Source organism: Canis aureus, chromosome 20 (assembly GCF_053574225.1).
Source record: "Canis aureus isolate CA01 chromosome 20, VMU_Caureus_v.1.0, whole genome shotgun sequence".
Classification (NCBI taxonomy): Eukaryota; Metazoa; Chordata; class Mammalia; order Carnivora; family Canidae; genus Canis; species Canis aureus.
The window spans coordinates 8,077,790-8,105,020 of record NC_135630.1 but is presented as its reverse complement, the minus strand read 5'-3'; the positions used below and the strand labels follow the sequence as shown (position 1 = coordinate 8,105,020).

At 41.6% G+C, this 27,231-nt stretch overlaps 1 protein-coding gene across 7 annotated transcripts in view; it reads right to left on the bottom strand.

The window, feature by feature from the left end:
• Positions 1-25,401, bottom strand: part of MGAT4D (MGAT4 family member D) — a 52,645-nt gene extending 27,244 nt beyond the window's left edge. For 3 of the 7 annotated variants that reach the window (XM_077860948.1, XM_077860947.1, XM_077860950.1), the window contains exons 1-5: positions 25,265-25,401; positions 12,604-12,762; positions 10,336-10,473; positions 4,573-4,706; positions 1,777-1,823 (exon numbers count right to left, since the gene is read on the bottom strand). In XM_077860948.1, coding sequence (XP_077717074.1) covers positions 1,777-1,823; positions 4,573-4,706; positions 10,336-10,473; positions 12,604-12,762; positions 25,265-25,358 — 572 coding nt within the window. In that variant the 5' untranslated portion in view covers positions 25,359-25,401. Of the gene's footprint in view, positions 1-1,776; positions 1,824-4,572; positions 4,707-10,335; positions 10,474-12,603; positions 12,763-24,738; positions 24,926-25,264 lie in introns of those variants that run through there. The other 4 variants (XM_077860949.1, XM_077860953.1, XM_077860952.1 and 1 more) reach the window with 4 other exon arrangements.
• Between the last annotated feature and the right edge of the window lie 1,830 nt (positions 25,402-27,231).

Below are 27,231 nucleotides of genomic sequence, written 5' to 3'. Positions count from 1 at the left end.
CAGGGAGGGCTCTTGATCTGATGAGCACTGGGTGTTACATGCAACAGATGAATCACTGAATTCTACCTCTGAAACTCACAAACATTTTAAAAAGCCTGTTCTGTCTTGTGTTGTGTTACATTGTATATTGGAGGGTGGTGGGCAATAATGCCCCGCTGTGATTTCAGTGTATTTCGCTGGCTACACATCAGAAGACCCAAACATCTGTCTGGCATCCAGGGACACTGAGGCTGACCTGGGGTTGAGCTGGGGGCACCTGAGCCCCCCTCAGGCTTGCCTGCCTGCTCTCAGCTTGGTCTCACACTTGTGCTCTGCCGGTATCGCAGCGGCAGGGGGTCTGCATGCCAACCCCGGGCCCTCGCTAGCTGGATCCTGCTGGGTTCCACCTGCGGGGGGGCGCAAGAGAGGCTGTTCTTCCTACCTTGGGGCTCGGTGAAGGCCCCCCAGGAGTGGAGTCCACGGGGGTGGCCCTGCGACAGAGCCCCCCGTGGGTAGCACAGCAGCAGGGCGCAGCCACCGTCAGACCTTGAGCTGTAAGCCATCTCCCTTTAGGCTTCTCCCATTTCCTTTCTTCTCTTTTGTTCTCTCAGCCCCTGTAAACACTTTTTTTGACCAATCCTTTGAATTCCCTCCATCTCAACTACCAAGGGGTTTTCCTGTTTGGATGCTGGCAGGTAGGCCTTCCTCCTAAAGTTCTCCAGCCACAAGTCACTTAATGACCTGCCTGAACCAACTGTTTCAAAACGGTGATTTTCTGATACATTTCTTTCTACAGTTATTAGCTGGAATTCTTTTGACTAAAATAACTTTGCCTCCTCCCCTTGAGCTGTTTGGTAAGGAAACAAAACACTTTGCTAGTGAAGCCAAATGGTCTGGTCTGTTGGCCAGATTCAGCTTGAAGGCCATGCTTGCAACCCAGGTCTGTAGCATCAAGTGCATGATCCTTAGCATATTCCCGAAGGCTCTTCATGACCTTATGCCAGCCTGTCTTAATTAACTCCTACTCATACTCCTTCCTTAATCTCAAATATCCACACTCCAGGATATACTTCTTTTTCCATAAATCTAGCATGCTCCTTTTAGGCCTTTCTGCCTTCTCAAGCAATCCTATTTGCCAAGCATTCCCTTTCTCCTTTTATCTGCTTTAAGAGTATCCTCTTACACCTTCACACTCAGCTCAATTATTACCTTCTTCTTATCTTGCAGGCAGAGTGAAATGCTTCCTCCTCTACGTGTTTTCCACTGCCCTCCCTATACCAATACAAAACACCAGCGTCCCTGTTGTGATTGGTTTTTACCAAGTGTATTACCCACTGGAACATAAAGATCTGAAAGGCTGGGTCCATTCCACAGCATCTTGCTTGATAACTAACAATGTTGGTTCATCATCATGTGCTTGCATCTCCAGGGTTACATCCAGCAGGAGATTGTAAACAGAAGTGGAGAACGTCACTTCATACAGTAAGGTACACAAAAATGCTTTAAAAATAATCTAGCAGGCTTCTGTCAGAGGAAGTGGATTTCATGGAGAATAGATACAATGATAATAACAATGAAAAAGGTGGATTTTATTAAGCAGACGACCTGCAAAATTGGGGAAAAATCATAAGCTATAGTTGATTACAGCTTAGAACTACCTGCAGATCTCAGTAGTTCTTTCTATACAGCTACACTCATCAAAATGGATATGATCACTAATAAAGTAATGTAACTGGGCAGAAAAAAAATAGAAAAATGAAAGAAGAGCTATTTTTAAACTTATCAGACAGTACTTACCTTTTTGTAATCATGTCCACAACATATTTTAAATAATCTTCATTTCTCTAAAAATGAGAAAAGTATTTGACTGAAATTAAGCATGCTTAATAGTTTCGCTACTGTATGGTTGCTACACGTAAATCTAGTTTATATATGGAATGTTATCGTGTCCTAATTTTTTATTTTTTCACCCTCTATAAAAGAATTTAAAATATCCATGTGTCTAAAAGATCTGACTTCAGTACTGAAAAGATTTCATTCTTCCTTTGTCACAGTACAAAATATCACTATACATTATTTAACACTTAAAAATTAGCATGCAGGGTGCCTCTGTGGCTCAACCGTTGAGCATCTGCTTTTGGCTCAGGGCATGATCCTGGGGTCCTGGGATCTAGTCCCACATTGGGCTCCCCACAGGGAGCCTGCTTCTCCCTTTGCCTATGTCTCTCTCTCTCTGTGTCTATCATGAATAAAAAAATAAAATCTTTAAAATAAAATAAAAATTAGCATGCAAAAACCTATGTATCTAAAACAGTTTTGTCTAAGAACTGCTCTTTTTGAAAATGTCTTCATTTTATGATAGTATAATAAAAGTACTCAAAATTATACCAGCTTTCCAGACAGTATTACTCAGCCTATTTCCCAAATTTTCTTCAATCAGCAAACCTTGTGTGCCTACTCTTTATCAAATTCTGTGCTATATCAGATGAAAAGATTCCTATGTAAATAGCTTTTGATAGTACATTCTCAGATTTTTTTTTTTTTTACAAAAATGATAGCCTTCACACAACATTGCCTCAGGGCCCCAAGCATTCCTAATACAAAATTCTGAAAATTTTTGAATAATGACAGTTCTATTGTCAAATCTGAGTACTCTAAAAGTATATAGTCAGATTATTTTAAAATATCTATCATGATGTATGCAGATAACTCTATGACAGTACCTAAGGTTTTTGAGACAGCCATCAATTGAATCACCAGCTATTTGTTACACTGAAATATTTTGTATTTTAAACCTAATACTAAAGTTACACTTCGTAAGCATTGTACATTCCATTTTAACATTTGTCCTTAATATTTTATTACTCGCCTAAACATTTTAGGTACATGTGCACTGTGTCAGCAGCAAAGAAATAAAGATTGTAATATTTAATGTACAGAAATGTGACAAAACATTTGGAGATTATGTATACGCTTTCAATATTAAGAAATTAAACTTGGACAGAATGTTTAATTTATTTATTAGATTAATCTTTTATTTATATTTTCATCTTAATTATTCTATTGCTTGTTTTTGTTTTTTGAGTTTTTTCTGCATCCAAAGTCATGTTTATTATAGAAAATTCAAATAGAGAAAAGAATATAGAAAGGACAATAAAGATCCCTTCAATCCAGAGATAACCATTATTTATATTTTGGAGACCATTATTCCAAGATTTGCTCATTTTCTTTTTTCTTTATATATTTTCTCTGTATATTTTTTACCTCCTTCCTTCTATCACATTTTACGTAGATAATATTATGTTAGATGTGATGTTCTGCAATGTTTTCCCACTCAACAATATGATATGGATATAATTTTATGTCAGTAAATATACGTAGCTATTCATTCTCTTTTCCATGGTTACAATTGCACTGCAGATTACTGCAATGTAGACATAAGGATTTAATCAGCCTCTTATTGATACACATTTTTGGTGGTTTCCAATATTATGCTTTTAAAAAGCACAGTGCACTGAAAATCCTTGAAATAATTACTTATTGGACACTCTCTACATGCCATGCATCATTCTAAATACTTTAAATAGCTAATTTAATTAACAAAACAACCCTATGACATAAATGATATTATTATCACTGTTTTGCAAAGAAAAAAAGTGAAGCATAGAAAAATTATGGAACTTGTTCAAGTTCAAAAGCCAAAAAATGACTTTTGAACCAGCCAAGGCATTTGAACCTTGGCAATCCAGATCCAGTGTAAGTGTTCTCAACTACCGTACATTCCGTCAATTTTTTATTATTTTGGAATTCTTGCCTGATTATCTCCCTAGGATAACTTCCCAGAATTGAGGTTTCTGATATAAAGGATATACACATTTTAAATCTAATACAAGTTGCCAAACTCCTTCTCCAAAAGGCTTTATGATTTTAATATTTATACAGTGCTTTATATAAGCTTTCACATGGTGTTAGAAGATAGAAAATTTGAGTGCCATTAGACATAGATTTGAATCTGATGTATTAATTACTGGGCAACTTACTTTCTATAAGCTCCAGTTTCTTCACCTGTAAAATCAGGATAGCTACACCTACTTTACAAGGATGTAATGTGAGCCACAAATAATGTATATAAAAATTGTCTACAATCCTTCACACATAGAAAGGAGTTCCTCAATATTCATGACGGTTATTGTTACTTAAGTTAATATAAATTATCTCGGTTCATATACTTACCTTTTATTGGGCTGGCAAGTTTTATTACTCCAGCTTCAATTTTAATTTTAATGTTCTGTTTGTAAATATAAGTTCTGTATCATATAGTATGCAGGGCTCCTGGTAATATATTTAACAACATAATCTTATTTCTCCACATGGAACCACTATATTTTCTTTTTAGACTGATGTATTTAATTCCTTCTCAGTGGTGCCAAATTAGTACTGAATACATTGTCTGCTATCCAAAAAAGGCATCTATGAATTGCTTTTTTAAATTTAAGGAAAAAAATCCAAAACGATACAGTGATTACCATCAAGGAAGGGTATTTGGAGACCACAGGTTGGGCATGAGGAGAGCCACTTATTTTTCATACGTACATCTGCGACAGAGACAATCACCACAGAGTCCTTCTCTTCTGAAGGAGACATCCTGGAGACAACAGAATTCAGTGTTTGACTCAGGTAACTTTGATTCCCTCTGTTAACAGTGGAAATACCCAGTGCAAAAGAGACTGCAGACATAGGAGCATGGAATCATCATTTCAAGCCACAGAGAAAAAATATAATTCATCATTAATATCTATGCTTATTATTATGTTTGGGTTAATTCTTTGGTCATAAAGAGTGTCTGAAACTATATTACAAAAAGTACCCAACTACTATTAATTTTTATCACTAAGTTCATTTTCTGCTTGAGCAAATTCCAATTTGTAGTGGACTGTTAGTAAATGCATTCAGTAGACTCCAGGATGTTCTCATGTTGGAGGGTTTCAGTGTAGTGAAAAATAAAACTAACCACTCTCCATTTATTTTAGCTTTTACTTAACTTGGGTACAAAGTGTCACACATTGGCAGATTCTCTACTTCTGTTCCTAAGGAGATGCTGGAGCTCAAAACAGAAAATACTATCATATATTTTCATCTGTGAAAAAAAATGCATGAAGTAATTTCCAAGTGATTTGATGGAATGAATCCATGATCCTAAGTTATTTTCATTGCTCAATATTGACTGGAACAATGGGAGAACAGATCTCATGTCATCCTATATAGATACCAAGATTATATCAGTAAAGTTTGCCCAAACTCAACACCAATCCTGGATGTATGAACTTGGGCAAGATACACAGCCTCTCCAGCCTCAATTTCCCCACCTTCAAGATGGGGATAAGAACTTCTAGAATGGCTAAGTAGGGAACTCAGAAATTCTTCTCCCTAAAAAAGCAATAATAAAAGTAGCAAAAATTTGTCAAAACAATCAGGGCTCTGGTATACAAGACTGAGAAGCATTTAAATGTAACAAAAAACTATTGAACTTCAGTGAGAACAGTAAGAATTAGTTATTTCCCTGATTACTATTGAGTTTGAACATATTTTCATATGTTTATTGGTCTTTGGACATTCTTTTGTGAAATCCTTGTTTAAGCTCTTACCTGTTTATTGAGTTGTCTGGATTTTTCTTATTTATTAATGCTCTTTATAGATTCTGAATACGAACGCTTTGTTAGTTACGTGTCTTACAAATATCTCCCACTCTGGGTTCCCTTTTCAATGTTTACCTCCTGATGAACAGAAATTCTTTGTCAGGGTACCTGGGTGGCTCAGTCGGTTAAGCACCTGCCTCCGGCTCAGATCATGATCTCTGGGTTGGGATGGAGCCCCACATGGGGCTCTCTGCTTAGTGGGGGAGTCTGCTTCTCCCTCTACCCCTCACCCCTGCTTGTGCTCTTTCTCTCTCTTGCTCACTCTCAAATAAATAAATAAAATCATTTTTTAAAAAATTCTTAATTTGTTTAAAAGATTTTATTTATTTGATAGAGACACAGCACAAGCAGGGGGAAGGGGAAGCAGGAGAGGGAGAAGCAAGCTCCCCACTGAGCAAGGAGCCCAATGCAGGACTCAATCCCAGGACCCTGAACTCCTAACCTGAACTGAAGGCAGAGGCTTAACTGACTGAGCCACCGAGGCACCCCAAGAAATTCTTAATTTCAATAGAGTACAATTTATCCATCTCCTCCTTTACATAAAATTAGTGTTTTGATTCCTGTTGAGAAATCTGTATCTTCAGGTCATAACGACATTCTCTTGAATAGTGTCTGGATGCTTTATTGTTTGCCTTTTATTTATTTTATTTTATTATTTTATTTTATTTTATTTTATTTTATTTTATTTTATTTTTTATGATAGTCACACAGAGAGAGAGAGAGAGAGAGAGGCAGAGACACAAGCAGAGGGAGAAGCAGGCTCCATGCACTGGGAGCCCGATGTGGAATTCGATCCCGGGTCTCCAGGATCGCGCCCCAGGCCAAAGGCAGGCGCCAAACCCCTGCGCCACCCAGGGATCCCATTGTTTGCCTTTTATATTTAGATCTACAGTCCACCTGGAATTGATTTTTATGGATAGCGTGAGGCAGGAATCAAGTTTCAAACTTTGGGATCCACTCTAAAATGCAATTCCTAGGGCAGCCCGGGTGGCTCAGTGGTTTAGTGCCGCCTTCAGCCCAGGGTGTGATCCTGGAGACCTGGGATCGAGTCTCACATCAGGCTCCCTGCATGGAGCCTGCTGCTCCCTCTGCCTGTGTCTCTGCCTCCCTCTCTCTCTTTCAGGAATAAATAAATAAAATATTTTTTAAAAATAAATAAAATGCAATTCCTGAAGTGACTTCCAATGCCTTAGGGTAAGAAATGCTGTTTACAAACATTTACAAGGCTTTTAATGACCTAGTCCCGACCTACATTTTGTTTCAATTATTCTCTCTCTAAGTCAGTCTTACTTAGTATCTTTCAGCTTCTCAGATTGACCAAACAGGACTCTCTCATCTCTAGGCCTTTGCACACATCATCCCTTCTCTGCCTGGAACGCTCTTTTTCAGCTTCTTTGTGCTAATTCTATTATTCATTCTTTCTAAACTAGGTTGGGTGGACCAGCTGTATACTCTTAGTTCATCCACATAGCATTTATCATCTAATAAAAAAAAATGTTATTAGAAAACATAATAATTGGAATAAATTTGGGGTGAATAAGCGAATGGCCAAGTCCCTTTATTATTTGGCCTCTGCCCCATGTTATACTGCTAATAACTTCTAGCCCCAATTGTGCACACATGCCACACTTTTTGCCTGGGTCCTCTTGCTGTTAGACCTTTCCTATTTCTTTTCCTCTACCTGGATGAACATCCTCTACTTTTTTCCACTATCCATCACCCGCTTTTTTCCCTACTTAGTCTATTCCAATTCTGTTCACCTAAGTCATGAAGGTTGACTCAGGTGAACAGCACTTCGTCCAGAAAGTCTTCCCTAATTCTGCAAGTATGGATTACTTGTTCCACCTCGTATTTCCCTTGTCACAGCACTGGTCACTTTACACTGTAACTGCTTTCTCACGTGTCTGTAGGAGGATGAAGGCCACGGCTTATCCATTGCTCTTCCCCAAGGCCTAGGACCTGAGAGAAGCTGGTTACTTGAGGACATGGAGGACTGCACAAAGAAGTTGCCAACTGAGCTGAAAAGTCCTATTGAGTAAGGGACTTACATGACAAGTTAATCGTGGTTGATAGGAGGTGGTGTGTTCATTGAACGCATGTGCTATTGCTTGGCTTATTCATAGGGATTGTAAGGGTTCTAGGGTTGCTGAAATGGAGAGGAAATGGCAAAAATTGAGATTTGAAAGATAAAATCTACTGTGCACACTCCATGTTAAGGAGCTAACTTCATCCTATATGCACTGAGGATCTTCTAAAGGATTTTAAGCAAGAGTTGAGCATGACGTTACACATTTTAGTACAAGCTCTGAGGAGGGTATGAAGAACGGATTAACCGTAGTCAATTTACAAGTCTATTTCAATACACTGGGGAAGAAATGAAAGCTCAAAAAGAAGTTACAAGAGGGTAGAGAGAAGAAATTGAGATATACTCAGAATCTAAAATAAAGAAGCCTGATGACAGCTTCCCCAGGAGGCCTTGCTACAGGCTTCAGTGCTTTTACAAGTGTTTTATGTCTTATGGTCTTTTAGTTACTAAGAAAAAGAATCTCCATTTAAATGGCCTTTGGTAATGAAGGTTTATATGCAAGCTGGTCCTCCCAAGAACCTATGAAAATCCACCAAAGGGGCCTCAAAAGGAGGATCAATATATACAGCATGGTTGGAAATCAAGAAATAGTTGGGGAATTAGAAAATTATTCAGGATTTAACACAGTTCTGCTAACTAGGTTACCTCAACACCCCAAACCCCCATACAAAGAGTTCTGTTCTTCCCAATTATAAACACCTCTCCCTCCATCCTTTCTGACATGGGCTTCTGCTTATCTTTGCTGATGTTTACTTAAGGCTATGCTTATTCTTAGTATCTAGTATTTTATAGTTTCTATGTACTGGGTTTTTTCCCCCTATGTCTTTCATCGCCTCCTCCTGTTCCCTATAACCTTTGTGTAGCACACACTTTCTCATACATTCACACACATATGCATGTCTACGTACATACACGTGCCACATTCAAAATACTCTGAAGAGGGAATCTGACACAGTTAAAGTTCCTAGTGTGATCTCAAGATGTACCCTGGTATCTCTAAACCTCAATTTTCTTAGGCATAAAATAGAGATAATTGAAGGTCCTGCTGTATTGTGTTGTGAGGGTCAAATGAGACAATGAAAGAAAACATTTAAAAAAAGAAAACACAGTAACTCAGAATACAGAACACAGTGAGAATTCAGATGTTAAACAATGCCACATGGCACCCCTGTCCCAACACAGTGGGCTTGGCAGAGGCACGTGCTATGGAACAACACTCCTTATTCTCAAGGAACTACCTACATCAGTCAGAGGTCAGTAAGACTTTTCTGTAAAGGACCAGATAGTAAACATTTTTGTCTTTTGGGCCATACAGTCTCTGCTGCAACTACTCAGCTCTGCTGTGGTGTGGGAACAGTCACAGAGAAGTAACAATGAGCACTGACTAGAGTTCAACAAAATCTTATTGTAAAAGAGCAGATTTGGCTTGGGGGCTGTAGTTTGCTGCCACTGGCCTAGAGTGACTCACGCATTAGAATAAATAAGGCTTGTGAGAATGGCAAGCATTCTGAGACTTCCCTAATATCCCTGTTTCTAACTTAAATGCTTTGTCTCTTCTTTCATACCTGCTGGAGTCAAATTCATTATTTAAGGATTAGCTCAAAATCACCTCTTCTGTAAAGCTTTTGCTGACCTTGGTCCCCAGAAAGATGAGGAAATAAGAAGACAACCGGGTAAAAATGAGTTTATCAAAACCAAGGAGACAAGAGTTGCCAGGTACTCAGCAGATGCTTAATATAAGCCAAATGCATATGTGACTTAAAATGACTTCTTTTCAAAACATCTGTATTAAAATTGAATTCGAATTTAAGTCTCTAAATATTTATTGAACTATTTTTTTCCTGTCAGGTCAGTACTGATTTCTGGCAGTCCAAAAATTAATGCCACATAGGCTGGAGATCTATATATCAGAGTATTATATTAATGGGTTACATTTTAAAGCCTAAAATCATGCATAATAATAATTAGAGAAACGTTCAAAAAAACTTAAGAGGCGCCTGGAGGGCTCAGTTGGTGGAGCATTCAACTTTTGATCTCAGGATTGTGAGTTAGAGCCCCACGCTGGGCATGGAGCCTACTTAAACAAACAAATGTGGTTTATGTATACAGTAGAATATTACTCAGCCATTACAAATGACAAACACCCACCATTTGCTTCGACGTGGATGGAACTGGAGGGCATGATGCGGAGTGAAATAAGTCAATCGGAGAAGAACAAACATTATATGGTCTCATTCATTTGGGGAATATAAAAAATAGTGACAGGGAATAAGGGGGAAAGGAGAAAAAAATGAGTGGGAAATATCAGAAAGGGAGACAGAACGTGAGAGACTCCTGACTCTGGGAAACGAACTAGGGGTGGCGGAAGGGGAGGAGGGTGGGGGGTGGGGGTGACTTGGTGACGGGCACTGAGGGGGGCACTTGATGGGATGAGCACTGGGTGTTATGCTATATGTTGGCAAATTGAACACCAATAAAAAATAAATTTATTAAAAAACAAACGACACAACTTAAAAGCATGTCCTCAAAGATCAAAATATCTATATTTGATTTTCTAATTCTAAGTTTGCTTACCGCCTGTTCTCTTTTTGCCAAAGATTACATCAGGATAAATCCTGCCTACTTTCCTTAGATGAGGAAAAAAGAACTTTAGGATTTCAAACGTATCAGACACAGTTTCATTCTTACCCAATGTATTCACTTTCTTCTCAACTAAAAGAGAGAAAAAAAATAGTGTTTCTAAGTTCATGGCCATAGGGATTTTTCTCTCTTTGGCACAATGTTTCACAATGAGATGAACAGGTTTAGTATTCAATATATAATAGAAATACAACTAAATGTGAATTACTAAAATCATACTGCTACAAAATATAGCTCAGATCTTATTCATACTTATTTAAAACATCATAGTTAAGTCTAGCACTAGGAGCTACCTAACCAGAGACTAATAGAACTGTCAGTTCCAAATGAAGTATACTGAAACACAGTATAAATGATCTGCTCTGCTCTTTTGATTAATAGCACACTAAAGTTTGTATCTCTAACAACTTTGTTACGTAGCTCAACATTTAATAACTCCACGTGTACCATTCATTTGAATATACCTCTACAATTTTGAAAAAGAACAAAATTAGAAGACTCACACCCCATTTATTTAATTCATAATACATAACACAACAATCCAGACAGTGTGGTCAGTGTGGTATTACATTTAAAAAAGATACACAGACCAATGGAACAGAACAGAGAATCCATAAATATAGCCACACAGCTACTGTTAATTGATTTTTGGAAAAGGTGCAAAGGCAATTCAATGCAGAAAGGACAGCTTTTTTGAGAAATGGTACTAGAATACTTGGCCACTCACTTGAGAAAGATTGACTCTTGACCTGTACTTCACACCGTTTATAAAAATCAACTCATAAAAAAAAAAAAAAAAAAAAAAAAAAAAAGTGCAGCCGGAGTGGCTCAATGGTTTAGCACCTGTTTTTGGCCCAGGGTGTGATCCTGGAGACCCAGGATCGAGTCCCACATTGGGCTCCCTGCATGGAACCTGCTTCTCCTTCTGCCTGTGTCTCTGACTCTCTCTGTGTCTCTCATGAATAAATAAATAAAATCTTTTTTAAAAAAATCAACTCAAACGTTTCATAGACTCAAATGTAAAACCTAAAACTATAAAATTAAAAACAAACACATAAAATCTTCATGAACCCATGGAACCTAAAGTGCTCTTAAAGATAACACCAAAAACACAATGTATAGAAAGAAAAATTGATAAACTAGACTTCACAATTAAAAATGTTTGCTTTCTGAGGGACACCATAAGGAGAATGAAAAGACTAGCCACAGACTGGGAGAAAACATTTCCAAATCACATATCCATCCAATATGTATTCAAGATATATATACATATATATGAAAATTCTCTTCATACAAAAAACCTGTACATGAATGTTTATAGCAACATGTACTTGTAATTGCCAAAAAAAAATGTCCTTTAATTCGTAAAAGGATAAACTATCCACTGTACACCCATACAATGAAATGTTACTCAGTAATAGAAAGACAACAAAAAAATTGGTCACATAACAACTTCGATGAATCTTTGCTAAGTGAAAGAATCAGTCTCCAAGCTTTACACACCATATGATTCCATCTGTATGGCATCTGGGAAAGGGAAAACTGTAAGAACAGAGAACCCATTGGTGGTTGCAAGGGATTAAGAGTGAGGACTACATGACTACAAAAGGGGCGACAGAGATAGGACTTGCTATGCTAGAGAAACAGGAGCCACTGCAGGATGATGCACAGGACAGTGAGGCTTCGCTTTGGCTACGGTGGAACCAGATAGGGGAGGACAAGTCTGGAGAAAGAGAGAGAAAACAGAGAAGTATGTTAGCAGTGATTCAGATGAAGAATGAAGGCTGCCTGACTAGAGTAGCAGAGACGGTGATGGGAAAACGTGGACAGATTTGTGAGATACACAGATCGAGAATCAACAGGATTCTTATTGGCTGAAATGGAACTATGCAAGAGGAGGGAGGGGGAGTCAGGGTGACCCACAGGGTTCTGGCTGCATCTATGGGATGGGTCACGATGGTGGTGCAATTCATACAGGAAACATAGGAAGACCATTTCCGAGCTACAGAGGAGAGGAAGTTTATTAGTGTTATCTCTTACCTGATGTTTGTATCTCTCACGATAAAAGAACAAGTACTAATTTAGTTATATTTGTTGGGAAGAAGTGTCCTAAAATCAGAAAGTGCAAAATCTAAATTCCCAAACACAAAGCACAAAACCAACAAACAAACCAACACACATAAAAACAAAAGCAACACAAACCTAAGTTTACTGACGTATTTTTTCTCTGTGTCATTTCGTACTTTATTTTACTCAAGGCTTTGATCAGCTCTTGGCGATTTCTTTCAGTCTTGTTTTTTAAAAGTAGCATTTTTTCCTTAAACTCCAAAATATGGTTTCTACAATTAATTAATTGATTACCTGCAAAGAAAACATACGTGTATATATTTATTATGTAGCAAGAGTATCACACAATTTTCTATAATATACAACAAAAAAAGTAAAATCTATGCTTCAATGTAGCTACACATAAAACTATATATGTGCATATACACGTACATGGCTTATATATAAATATGAATGTATGACACACAAAAGAGTATAGAGAAAGAGTGAGCTGTTAATATCGTACTCTCTGGAAGGCGGCATTATTCTAAATGGTTTTTGCTTTATTACTTTGTGCTTTTTCTATTTTCCAAATTTCCATTTTGTGCACATATAAGATTCCTAATTAGAGGGAAAAAAATCAATTGAACCCCAAAATTCACTTTTAAGAATTGATCTGAAGAAAATAACCAGAAATATATACACAGATTTGGCTCTCGGGATGTCTAACACAGGCAGCATTATTTATCATTGTAAGAAAATCAGAAACAACCTAAATGCTGGATGGTGGAAATAGGCTAAATAAATTACAGGATATCCTTTTTAAAAGTTACAGCGGATCTGGTGTTAAATCATGTATAACTGAAACCCAGTTTCACCACTTCGTGTTTGTGTGACTTTGGACAAGCTATTTAAAATTCATTAGCCTCTGTTCCTTCATGTATAAATGGATATACAGAAATCCTTGCCCGAGTTGGGAAGAAATGATATGATAATGCACGTAAGCCACATGGCAGACCACATAAAAAAAAATGCTTTGACAAATGTCTGATAAATATTATTTATCAGTGGGCTACTTTTTATTCATTTAGCAATGAAGATGGTCCTTCTCGGAGAACGAAAGGAAAGATTTCCCCATGAAGGAAATACAGGTACAATAAAGCAGCATTTCAAGCCCTGGCTTCTAGAGACAGTTTCAATGCACGTAGGGCACTGGGTCCCCCCAAGAGGGGATCCCCTGGGCGAGGATCAGGGCAGGAAGTCAGAGGAGGATCTGGAGGCCAGGCTGCCTGAGGAGACCCTGCAGGGAGTGGGGGTCGGGCAGTCCAGGGAAGCAAGGGCAGGGGTTCTATTTGGAGCACTGCTGGGAAAGCAAGGAGGCATTCAAAAACATGGTCACTACACACCTAGAGGCTATGCAGTATTTCAGGGACAACACGGAGAAATTCAGAGGTTAAAAGAGGAACCTGGTTCTGCTGATCTTTTTTTTTATATATATATAAATTTATTTTTGTATTGGTGTTAAATTTGCCAACATATAGAATAACACCCAGTGCTCATCCTATCAAGTGCCCCCCTCAGTGACTGTCACCCAGTCACCCCCACCACTTGCCCACCTCCCCTTCCCCCACCCCTAGTTTGTTTTCCAGAGTTAGGAGTCTCGTGTTGTCTCCCTTTCTGATATTTCCCACTCATTTTTTCTCCTTTCCCCTTTATTCCCTGTCACTATTTTTTATATTCCCCAAATGAATGAGACCATATAATGTTTGTCCTTCTCCAATTATTTCACTCTCTGCTGATCTTTTTGATAAGCTATGATAAAGAGGTGGAACATGACCCTAGTACACCTGTGTTTCTCAGAGCTTTCTTCTAAAAAAAAAAAAAAACCCTAAAGACGGTATATTTGAATAAAAGGGATATGGGTGGAGGCATAACTTGAAATAGCCCTCCACAGTCATGAAATTTCTGTGAAGTTTCTTTACAATGTTTGCAGATTTTGTAGCCCCATTCTACAGTACATATTTGTTTCATTTTGGTTTTTGGTTAATTGATTTTCATTTACTTATTTTCTAATTGAGGTACAGTTGATGTAGAACATTAGTTTCAGGGGTGCCACGTAATGCCTTTGATATTTGTCTATACTGCGAAATGATCACCACAATTAGCCTAGCTAAAATGTATTTGATATAAGATAACAGAATCATCTCCTGCCCTCCTCCCAGTTTTTTTCCAGGTGATTTTATATATTTGGAATAGCATCACTGGCTGTCATGGGAAGAAGCATTTCAATTGAGAAACACAGCTCAAGACTATGAGGCGCAACATGTGTTTTAGAAAGATCCTTCTGGTGGCCATATAGAACATTCAGGAAGGCCAAACCAAAGTCAGAGAAACCACCAGTTAGGAACCTGTAGTGATAGTAGTTTCCTGTGACAGATGATAAAAGAATAAAGCAGGGCAGAAAGGATTAGGAAATAGGAGATAATGTGAACAATATCTAAGAGCTTTTATTGGGAAGACTTTGAACTGACTGAGAGAGAGGAGACTAGGATCCCTGCTAGGTTTCTACACGACTACAGATTTCTTCCGTCTGAACCGGGAAAACAGGAAAAGGAGCAGTGCTGTTGCTTATGAGGCATCTCAATATGTGGCAAACATGTGGCTATAGGACTCTGAAGTTCGAGGGAGAGATAGGGCTGGTGCTACAGATTTGAGAGCAAAAGTGAGATTCACTTATAAAATGGAGCAAGAAAATGTAGGGATAAAAACTGTCCCAGTCTCATCTCCTGCTGTGTCCTTCCTCCCTGCCTTGGCTCACGCCAGCCTTAGCCTCCAGCAGAGGGTTCAGCGTTTGAGATCCAGCAGGGTGCCTAAGTGTCTGGTTCCCAGGGGTCTTGAATCCCTGGCCATGGGCAGACTTGGCCCCTCTGGACAGCGCTGTACACCCACCCATCTTGCTGGTTCCATTCACCTTTCAGATAAGCCAGCTTGGAACAAAACTTGTGTCTTCCCTGAGCTACCTTACTGAAGATAGAAAGCAACTAATAAACCGTAATATCCTAATATTTTTCTGCCAAGCCTCAATGGATCATCCATCCCAAGCTACAACAGAGGAAAGTAAACCTGCTGCTTTACTGCCCTCTAACAAGACGTTCTGGCTCTCCCCCTTGGGTTGGAGGGAGTTCCACTGCTCCGCTCCTCCCTTGGTGGCCTCCCTCCATCTCTAGGGTCTGTCATAACACCCTCCATCTCCAGATATGTGTCACTGACTGTCTCGAATGCAACAATTTCGTATTATATGGAGTGTCCTGCCAATGGGGGCTCCCATTAATGGGGTACACACACAAACAAGTAGATTTGGGTTTTAATGGAGTTGGGCTTGCTGAAACAGGGCAGTGGAGCTTTAGAGAAAGACCCAACTGGCTGGCTAATCATTACAGAGAATTCCATAATTATAAAGGATCCCCGCCCTCTCTCGCAGTGAGTGTTGTGCACCATCCATACACAAGTCCTCAGCTTGTTAGGATACAGCCAGCAGAACCCAAGACTCTGCATCTGTGGTCTTCACTAGTGAGTGGGTGGTGGCACAAGATATATGGTTTCCTCTCTCAATCCACCTCCAGGGAAAGGCCAGACAAGAGTGAAAAGGCACTGCTACATCCAAGCCACAGTGTAATCTATACATATAAATCACTCTGTAAGGAAGAGATGGAGGAACTTGCTACTTTGAACTAATTTCTTCTCAGCAGCCTCGTGAAGGCCTCCTAATTTGGGCCCTAGAATCAGTCCAGCTAAAGCAACAACAGGTTGGTCTCCAGGACCTATCAATGTACCGGTTGGCAATTTGTGTTGGTCATCACCTCCCTCACAGTGCAATACTAGGAATTTTGCATATTCTCTGCAGATGGAAAGACATGGCCATAGCAGAGAGATCACCAACCATTTGTTCTTCATAGACAAGGGGATGTCAAGAATAAAGGCAATTTTTGGTTTGTTCCCGAAATGCTATGAAGGAGTATTCAGAATTTATTTACAATTCCAAGCAAAGCCCGAGTTTTTCTTTGAAAAGGGGTGCTCTTCTCAGGAGCTCTACATCTCCCTAGCCAGAACAGTTGCCTGGCCACTCAATTCATTCCCTCATTCAACAATTATTTATTAAACTTAATACTGCTACATGTTCTGGGGATATGACAATGCACAAAACAGAAGGAACTCCTGGCCCCCTTGGAATGTACCTCCTACTGGATGGAAAAATAAATAAATAAATAAATAAATAAATAACTGAATTATACGTTTTAATAGAAGATGGTAAGTACAAGAAAATACAATAGGGAAAAAAGGATACAGAGTGTTGATGGTGCAGGGAGGTTTTAACTGTAAACAGGGCGATCAGAAGAATCGCGAAAAGCGAAAGAAGGAATGCTGCAGGTAACCTGATGTAGAGAAAAGAGCACGTGCAAAAGCCCGGAGACAGGAGCGTGCCCATTATCTCCAGAAACAGCATGGAGACCAGTGTAGCTGAAGCAAAATGAGTGACAGGAGGAGGAGTAGGTGATGAAATTACAAAGCCCCCTTTGTAAGGACTTGAGCTTTTACTTTAAGCAAAGTGGGGAGCCAGTGAAGTCCATAAGCGCAGTCACATAATCCGACTTATCAGAACAGGATCTTTCTATCTGCTGTGTGAAAAACAGAGTTGGGGAAACTAAGTCGGGGATCAGGAAGCAGATGTCTGTGGCTTAGAAAAGATTGTTGGTGGCATAAGTGGTGAGGCATCGTTTAATTCTGGATATAGTTTGAAGATAAAGAGGATAGGATTTGCTGACAATGAATGTAGGCAAAAGAGACAATGTGAGCAACTAGAAGAAAGGAATAACCATTTACTAAGGTGGAGAAGATGAAGGAAACAAGTTTTGGTGTGAATGTTAGAAGTAGAGTTTGAGACATATTATATTTGAGATGCTTAACACACATCTCAGTAGGCAGGCAGCCCCATGTGTGAGTCCGGCAGGAGGATGGGCCTGGCCTGGCCATAGACATTCGGAGAGACCTGTCTGTGTTTAGAGGCAGATCACTAGCAGAATGAGGATGAGTAGAGGAGAGGCCAGGCCCAAGGGCTAAATCCTGGGGCACCCCATGTTCTAAGTTGAACAAGTGAGAGGAAGTCAGTAACAAAGCTAAGACGAATTAGCCGGTGAGGCAGGAGGAAACTCAGACCCGTGTGTCAAGTCCTGGAAACCAAGTGAGAAAAATGGATCCAGGAGATGAAAGGCATCAACTCTCAAGGGCTGTTGAAGAGGACAAGGAGGATGAGGGCAGGGTGTGGACGTGAGATGGCAACATGCAGTCCCCGGTGGCCTTGATGACAGTGGGTCCGTGGAGCAGTGAAGTGAAAGCCTAGCTGGAGAGGGTTCAGGAGAAAGCTGGAGGACAGGGCTTAGAGACAGGACATGGGTACACCTTTTTTTTTTTTTTTAATTTTTTTAAGAGGCAGAGAGAGAATTCCAAGCAGGCTCCACATCCAGCACAGAGCTGGATGCTGGTTTCAATCTCATGACCCCGAGACCATGACCTGAGCTGAAACCAAGAGTCAGATGCTTAACTGACTGAGTCACCTAGGGTTCCAAGTGATTTTTAAACTGAATTGTGCTTTAATCAAAAGAACTGCAATGATCCCAGATAAATCTCGGAGATTTATAAAATAGCTAACTATTTGAAGATGTGGACAAACTTTAGAAGCAGACACAGCTTAACCAGTATAGCCAGCCCTATGTTATTGGGGCTCCTAGGGTAATATTCTCCTGCAAATTGAATCCTGTATTTGAAGCTGATAAATCACGGCTGATGTAACACATCTAAGTTTCCACAGTGTTAAGTCAGTTCCTGAGGGATCAATTTGGTAACATGAAAAGAGTTTTCTCTAGAGGAAGTAGTATTTGCAGAAACAACCATGCAAAAAACTTAAAGGATATATTCCCTAGTCTTAGATCTGCTTTTTATATATTTTTACTTAATGATTCTATTCAATAATATTCTATTTAAGATATTTACATCACTTGCATATTCACTCAGGTATTTCATGAGGGTGAAATGTTATAAAACTATGTTGCAAAGATTTGAAATAAACAATAATTTGTTGTGTTGAGTTAACTGTGGTGAAATTGTGAAAACAAATACCAGTCCATGTGTGTGATGGGCCAATGTAACTTCTGCCCATAAGAAAGGGGTCAAGTGAGGTCCTAAGTGTCGCTTTACTTCTCACAGCAAGAGTCCAAGGCACTACTATCCAGCAGAAATAAAATGTAAGGCACATTCGTAATTTTAAATTTTCTAGTAGCCACATTTCAAAAAGGTAAAAAAGGCAAAGTAATTGTAAAGAATGTATTTAATGTAATTCAATATATCTGAAATGGCTTAACATGTAACCAACATAGAAAATAACTAAGGGAATAGTTTACATTATTTTTGTACTATGTCTGCTAAGTCTTGTGTATATTTTATACATCTTAATTCACATGCTCAATTTTAATAGTAACAGTGAAATGCAGTCTTACCAAAACAATAAAATTTTGCTTAGTGGAGAAATATTTTGCACTGCTTCAGTCTTTAAATCAGTCAAAATAAAAGAAAATTTAAAATTCATTTTCTCTGTTGTACTAAGTATATTTCAGCACTGGACAGTCACCTAGATAGGGGACAGCAGGTTCTTGGCACCAGCTGAGTCCGTCAGAAATGTAGCATCTCTTGGGATGCCTGAGTGGCTTAATCTGTTAAGTGTCGACTCTTGATTTCAACTCAGGTCATCATGATCGAGGGTTGAGATCCAGCCCCTTGTTGGGTTCCACACTGAGCATAGCGCCTGCTTGAGATTCTCTCTCTCCCCCCCTCTGCTCCTCCCCCCACTTGCTTGCTTGGTTGCCCATGTGCTTTATCTCTTTCTCTCCCTCAAAAAAAAAGGGGGGGGGGGGGAGAAGGACAGAAATACAGTATCTCAGGCCTTACCCCAGACCTACTCTAATAAGATTCACAGGTGATTGGTATACATGTTAAGCACTGTTATAGATCTCTTTAATTGTTTTATCTCTCTCGTCATTGGCTTTACCTAGTTCAGGTCATTACTGCCTCTAGCTGCACTATTATAACTGCCTCTTAATTAGTCTCTCACCTCCAACCCACAATTAATCTTCTGGAAACACTGCTCACAGATTTTTTTTTTATTTTTTATTTTTTTGCTCAAGGACTTTAAATGGTTCCCTGAATGCTCACTGAATTAAGTCCAAACTCCTTGCCTTAGTATACAAGATCCTGTCCGACATGGCCATGACCAGACTCTTCCACCCTATTTTATTCACTAAGCCTCTCCAGCAATGAGAAGCATCCCAGGGTGCTTTCTGCTATTTGAAACTTAGCGTGTGTTATTCCCTGAGCTACGTGACAGGTAAACAAACACGGATAAAGTCAGGTTCCTGCTCTAAGTTACCTGACGACAGATGGAGAAAGGAGCATGTATTTAAACAACCAATTAATGTAATTGTGAAAATGGAGTTATCCTCAAGTGCCACAGGCAAAGAGAGGCAGAGATGCTTAACTAGTAAGGACTGAGGAGTGACGGAGGGGTGGGGAAGGGAGGAAACGTTTCAGAGAAGAGGGAATATTTGAGAACTTGAAGAGTGTACAGAATGTTGCCATATAGCGAAGGGCATTTCAAACTAAGACAATAACATAAATGTGTAAGTTTGAAATGCTTTGGTGTACTCAGAGGAAAGCAAGTATTTACTGGGGGGTGGGGGGGGTGTAAAAAGAAAGAGGAATGAACGGCATGAAGTATTGGCAGACCACTTCAAATTTATTCTTCATTTATTTGTACCCATTTGTTCCAAAGAACCACTATTTGGGGAGGTGATTGATGAAGCTAACAAGGTGAAATATATTTTGGATTTCTCCACTCCACGCATGCTCTGCAATAATCAAATCACACTATGAACCATGCCCTCTGAACGCCCTTTGAGTGGTCCCTCATTAGGTTTTATGATGAAATATTTCAGACATCGCAAAGCATATATAAGCTAGTTTGAAAGACGATAACAAGTACGAACATCCATGTACCCACTACTACCTTAGTCTTAAATATTCCATCTATTTCCTTCCAAGATCATGTTCCCCTTCCTCCTCACTCTCAGGTAAGCAGAAGTCTGAATTTTGTATTAATCATCCATTGCTTTTCTCTCAAGTTTTACCACTTGTGCAAGCTGACTCACATTTGTTTCTAGCTATTAATAAATAAAGTAATACTTGTATGTATTCTTCTGTACTTGCTTCTTTTGCTTAACTTACATTTTGGCAACCCTTCCATACGGGTAAGTCAACTCTAGGCCATTCATTTCCACTCCTGTTAATTGTTCCACTGAACAACACATTTAGCTCTTCTACTGTTTTGATGAACAACTATAAAAGTGCTACCAAGAATCTTCCAGGTCAATACGTTCAAGAGTTTGCCTTGGATATATCTGGTGATAGGGATGTTATTTTAAATAGTGAACAATCTACATGGCATGGGGTATTGATCGGTGACAAGAGGAACTGGCCATGAACCACCGGGTAAGGCTGCATACCCGTTTCAGTCTTGACTTGCAGGAGAATTGCTAGGACACAGGAAATGCACATCACATAATGAAAATGATTGAGCATCTACTCCCCACTGGCAAGAGGAGTGTGTGCAAATTCCTGCACTTCCATATCCTTACCAAATGTCTTATCTCTTAAATTAAAAAAATCTGAATGGTATGAGATGCTATTTGCATTTCTTTGATTGCTAATGAAGTTCCTCCCTGTTTACTCAGCATTTATGTTGCACTTGGCCTTGGAGTCTATTTTGCTGATATTAATATAGCTCTACCAACTTCCTTTTTGGTTCAGGTTGCTGGTATATACTTCTTCATCCATCTTCGAACATTTCTCTATCTTTATTTTTTTTTAAGATTTTATTTATTTATTCATGAGAGACATGGAAAGAGAGAGAGGCAGAGACACAGGCAGAGGGAGAAGCAGGCTCCATGCAGGAAGCCCGACACGGGACCCGATCCCGGGTCTGCAGGATCACCCTGCCCATTTCTCTATCTTTAAAATTTAAATGTATCTCTTGTAAATATCATCAAGTTTGGTTTTGTTTTATATCCAGCCAAAATTCTTCTTTTTGAAGCATTAACTATAATGAGTGATATTGTTATGCATTATTTTACTATCATTTTAATAGATTAGAGATTTCAGTGTGAACCTTGACTTATTACAGTCTAATACAAATTCTCACATTCTCACTTTTCAACAGTGCTACAAGTTTAGTACCATTTAACTACATTTACCCCTCTTTTATTTTATCTTATAATTGTTATACGTTGTTGTTGTAGATATGTTTTTTGTTATATTTTTTATTTTTTTAATTTTTTTGTAGCTATGTTTTAAATTCCACAAGACATTTCCATTATTGTCTAGAATGGCTCACACTTGCATCCTGGACTCTGCTGACTCAGAGCTACACCTGCTATTGAAAGAATAATAGTTCATGATAATAGAATATATATAACTTCTTTATCCATTCATCCATTGAAGAACACTTAGGTTGCTTCTGTAGCTTGGCTATCACAAATAATGCTGCAATAAACATGGGAGTACAGATACCTTTTCAAGCTAGTGTTTTCATTTTCTTATATAAATGCCCAAAAATGGAATTGCTGGGTTAGATGAGCAGTAGCATCTTTAATTTTTTGAGGAATCTCCATGCTGTTTTCCAGTGGCTGCACCAATTTACATGCCCACCAAGTGTGAAGGATTTTTTTCTCCACATCCTCACCAACACTCCCTTATTTCTTCTCTTTTTAAAAATAGCCATTCTAGGGCAGCCTGGGTAGCTCAGCGGTTTGGCGCCGCCTGCAGCCTGGGGTGTGATCCTGGAGACCCGGGATGGGGTCCCACGTCGGGCTTCCTGAGTGGAGCCTGCTTCTCCCTCTGTGTCTCTGCGCTTCTCTCTCTCTGTGTCTCTATGAATGAATAAATAAAATCTTAAAAAAAAAAAATAGCCATTCTAGGGCAGCCCGGGTGGCTCAGCAGTTTAGTGCCGCCATCAGCCCAGGGCCTGATCCTGGAGACCCAGGATCAAGTCCCACGTTGGGCTCCCTGCATGGGGCCTGCTTCTCCCTCTGCCTGTGTCTCTGCCTCTCTCTCTCTGTGTTTCTCATGAATAAATAAATAAAATCTTTTTTAAAAAAATGAAATAAAAATAGCCATTCTAAGAGGTAATGAGGTGATATCTCCTTGGGTTTTGATTTGTGGTTCCCTGATGATTAGTGGTGTTGACCATGTTTCCATGTATATGGCTTCCTATTACTCAGAATAAAAGTCTAGTTCTCACTATGGTCTCCATAATCTTACCGTCTACACTTCTTGCTCACGTTAGAGCCTTAGCTGTTTCTCAGACATATCAAGCTGATCACACTATAGGCCCTTTGCACCTGCTTTTCTCATTGCCTGGAAAACTCTTCCCCCACATATCCACACAACAGTCTCCCCTACTTCATTCACTCAGGAATAAGCATTAATATGACTTTCCTTAACCACCCTATCTAAAACAGCACTTTCTCTCCCCTGTCAATATCTGACATCATAGAGCAGTATCATTCCTGTTTGTTGTTTTCTTCCCTTAATGAGAATATAAACTCCTTGAAAGTGGGGGCTTAAAAATATTTTGTACAAAAAAAAAATATTTTGTTGCCTAGTTCCTACAACATGAGGAAGTATTTGTTGAATTCATTAATTCACTCATTTATTCAACCATTCATCAAATACTTAACATACCTATTATACACCAGGCATTTTTCCTGATGCTGGGTACACAGCAGTGAACAAAACAGGTAAAGACAGAAAAAAAAATTCTTCTCTTCATGTAGTTTACATATTTATTGAGCAAATTAATGAATTGTTAATACTATGAGCATAGAGAAACAAACAAAAGGTTATATGCACATAAAAATTTAAAAGGGGAAAGAATAAAGCACTAGGTTGTGACCAACTTTTTTTTTTATATATATAAGTAGACTCCATGCCCAGCATAGAGCCCAGTGTGTGGCTTGAACCCACTACCCTGAAATCAAACCCGACCTGAGATCAAGAGCTGGACATTTAACCAACAGAGCCACCCAGGCACTCCCTGGCTATCTTTATAATGAATATTCCCAAGTTTCATCGATAAGAATTACAACTGTGGATTAAATTTTAAAAACCATTGGGATTATCTTTGGTGTCTTATAAAAATTGCTGCTTCCAAAAAAAAAAAAAAAATTGCTGCTTCCAAAACTAAATAAAGTCTGTTTTCTTTTGTTGACATAAGAACATCTCAGGATTGGTTTTGTACTAGGACTGATTTTGTAACTGTTTTAGAGCTAGGTTACACAGAAACATAAACATAAAACACGAGAAACCTGTTTCATCTGCTCTTCTAAGAGTGGTGCATTTTCAAAAATAGTAGCTCATATTCTGAATCTTAACATATGAATGATGGGAATAGAAGTGCCTTGAGGGACTAAACTTCTTTCTCTGGGTCATAATACAAAGTTCACAGTTTATAACATGTAACAAATATTAGCTATATTAAAATGCCTTCTAAGGTTACCAATGGAAACTGCCTTCCAAAATTACTCTAAGAGGGAGTTTATACTTTACTTTCTAATTACAAGTAACGATTTATTTTTTGTTATAAAAGTGCTAATTGTTCACGGTCCTAAAATACATAAAAACGCATTGGGATAATGTTCCTTATGGAAAACGAAGAAGAGGAAAAGTGTATTAAATGATCAGATATCAATAGTACAAATCAGATAAGTCAATATGCATTCCCAAACCTTTGAAACAAACGGAGTAGAATGTCGATATTATGTATGCAAGACAAAATTTAGTATTAATTAAGAGGACGAAAGCCACTTCCAAACTTGATCCTTGACACTACCACCAAGGTTGCTTTGTTGAACCCTGGGTCATATATGTGTTTAATTAGAATGAAAATGTGGCCTAAAACAGCCTAGTGGCAATCTCAAAAGGCCGTGGCTTAATAGACTTATGGGATTCCTGAGCTCAAATTCAAAATCCAAGTACTTGGACCCTAAAACGTTACAGCTGAGGTTGGGAAAGTAGAGCTGGAAGCAAAAAAAAAAAAAAAAAAGGAAATCTAGTTAAATTTGAATTTGAGAGACAATACATGTTGTAATATAAATACATCTTTGTGCCACCTTTACCCTAAAAGCTTACTCACGGTTTCTCTAAAGTTCAAACGTCCCCGGCAAGCTCTACTTTTCTCTGCTAAACCGGGAACCCTCAGAACACAGGGAAGTCAGGCCTGGGGTGCTCCAGGGGAGCGGGTCGCGGCCCCACGCGCTGCGCCAACGCGCCCCCAGCTCGGCCGTGCGGGCCGCGCCCAAGCCACGCGGGGGCCACGCGGGGGCCAGGCGGGGCCCTGCCACGGCTCGGTACGCCCGTGGGGCACGGAGGGGGCCCGGCCTCGCCAGCCGAGCTCAGGCCGGACCGTCACGTGGCTGCAAACGACGGCAGGCGACGGCCCGGCACGCGCTCCGGGGGCCCCGCGCGGCACAGCCCCGGGGTGGGGGGGGCGAGCTCCTGGGGCGCCCGTTACGGCCCAACCGCCCGCCGGGCCACGGCGTGGGCGCTGCCTCTGGCCCCTCCACGAGCGCGGGCGACGGCGCCGGCCCCCAACCCCGCGCCCCTGCCCGGAGCCCCGGGGAGGCGGCCGGGGGAGGGGGGGCGTCCCGCGGCTTACTGGTCTGGGTCAGCCTGGAGATGCAGAAGCAGGAGAAGCTGAAGAGCATGACGGCGGCCAGCGCGACCAGCACGTTCCCGCGCTTGGGCCTCATGGAGTCGCCTGCTGCGCGCAGCCCCCAGCGCCGCGACCCCACGCGACCCCCAGCGCCCCCGGCAGGCAGCCCGCCACCAGCGGCGCCGCGCCTGCGCCCCCGCGCCCCCGCGCCCCCGCACGCGCGCCCCGACCCCTGTGCCCCTACACGCGCCCCCCGCACCCCGCCCCCTGCGCCCCTGCACGCGCGCCCTGGAGCCCGACCCCTGCGCCCCTGCACGCGCGCCTCGGACCGCGTCCCCCGCGGCCCCGCACGCGCGCCCCGGACCCGCCCCCTGCGCCCCGACCCCGCCCCCTGCGCCCCTGCACGCGCGCCCCGGAGCCCGAACCCTGCGCCCCCGCACGGGCGCCCCGGACCCCGCCCCCTGCGCCCCTGCACGCGCGCCCCGACCCCGCCCCCTGCGCTCCTGCACGCGCGCCCCGGAGCCCGACCCCTGCGCCCCCGCACGGGCGCCCCGGACCCCGCCCCCTGCGCCCTTGCACGCGCGCCCCGACCCCGCCCTCACCGACCCTGCACGCTCGCCCCGGACCGCGTCCCCCGCGGCCCCGCACGCGCGCCCCGAACCCGCCCCCTGCGCCCCGACCCCGCCCCCTGCGCCCCTGCACGCGCGCCCCGGAGCCCGACCCCTGCGCCCCCGCACGGGCGCCCCGGACCCCGCCCCCTGCGCCCCTGCACGCGCGCCCTGGAGCCCGACCCCTGCGCCCCCGCACGCGCGCCCCGGACCCCGCCCCCTGCACGCGCGCCCCCGATCCCCGGCTCCCACGCCCCGGCCCCCGCGTGGCCCCCGTCTCTTGGGGCCCGCATCTCGCCGGGCCTTCGGGAGTCCCCTTCCGGGGCTCCGCACCGAGCATCTCCCAACCGCTGAGTCGGGCGCTGGTAGTTAAATGCCATAAACTACTGGCAAGCTCTGCGGTGTCCAGCCTGTGGCGGGGCTCGGGAACTCCGTTTCATCTTCCTGCAGCTGTGACCTCTGTGCCAGACCCTGGGCTAAGTAGTTTGCATATATTACCCCAGTAAATCCTCACAACATCCCAATTTTTTTTTAAGGTTTTATTTATTTATCCATGAGAGACAGAGAGGGGGGGGGGAGAGACCCAGGCAGAGGGAGAAGCAGGCTCCATGCAGGGAGCCCGACACGGGACTCGATTCCGGGTCTCCAGGATCAGGCCCTGGGCTGAAGGCAGCGCTAAACTCCTGGCCACCGGGGCTGCCCACATCCCAAATTTTTAAAGGCAAGGTAACAATAGTTCTAAGAGGCTGTTGTCCGTTTTATCTTAAAAAAAAAAATGAAAAAAGAGCCATTGTGAGATGGAAATGTGTTAAAAATGTGTTAAGTTCCTAGGTAAAATATGCATCTTTAGCTTTAAACGAAAGCCATCAAATGCTCAAATAATTTAGCGGGCTTAGATGTTTGTGCGAGGAAGGGCCAAGGCCAGAGACTCAGCTCCAACCTTTTTTTATCTTTTGGCACCTCCTGCCGCAGGGAAGGGCAGGGAAGGAGCCAGGATTCAACTTCTGTGAAAGGAAGAAGTTACCTGTACGTTGAGCAACGCAAGGGAGACCTGCTAAGCGATGCCAGGTTCAAGGCATCATCAGTTTCTCAGCCCCTTAAAAGCAAAGACTGGAAAACACAGGAGAAACCCAGTGGGGAGAGACTGTGGGCTCCTCGAGCTGTGGTTTGATACGTGGGTTCTCCACGCTGATCAATCTCACTGGCGGCGTCTACCAAGAAGGGTCCTGCTTCAGAGCAGCGCGTCGCCACTGGCCGGGCCAGCTCCTGGCTGCTTGAAAGAGATGTGAACACCTGCCAGCCTGAGGATGCACTGCAAGCTGTTATTTTCTCGAGTGCACTTGGCCCGGAGTTGTGACTGGG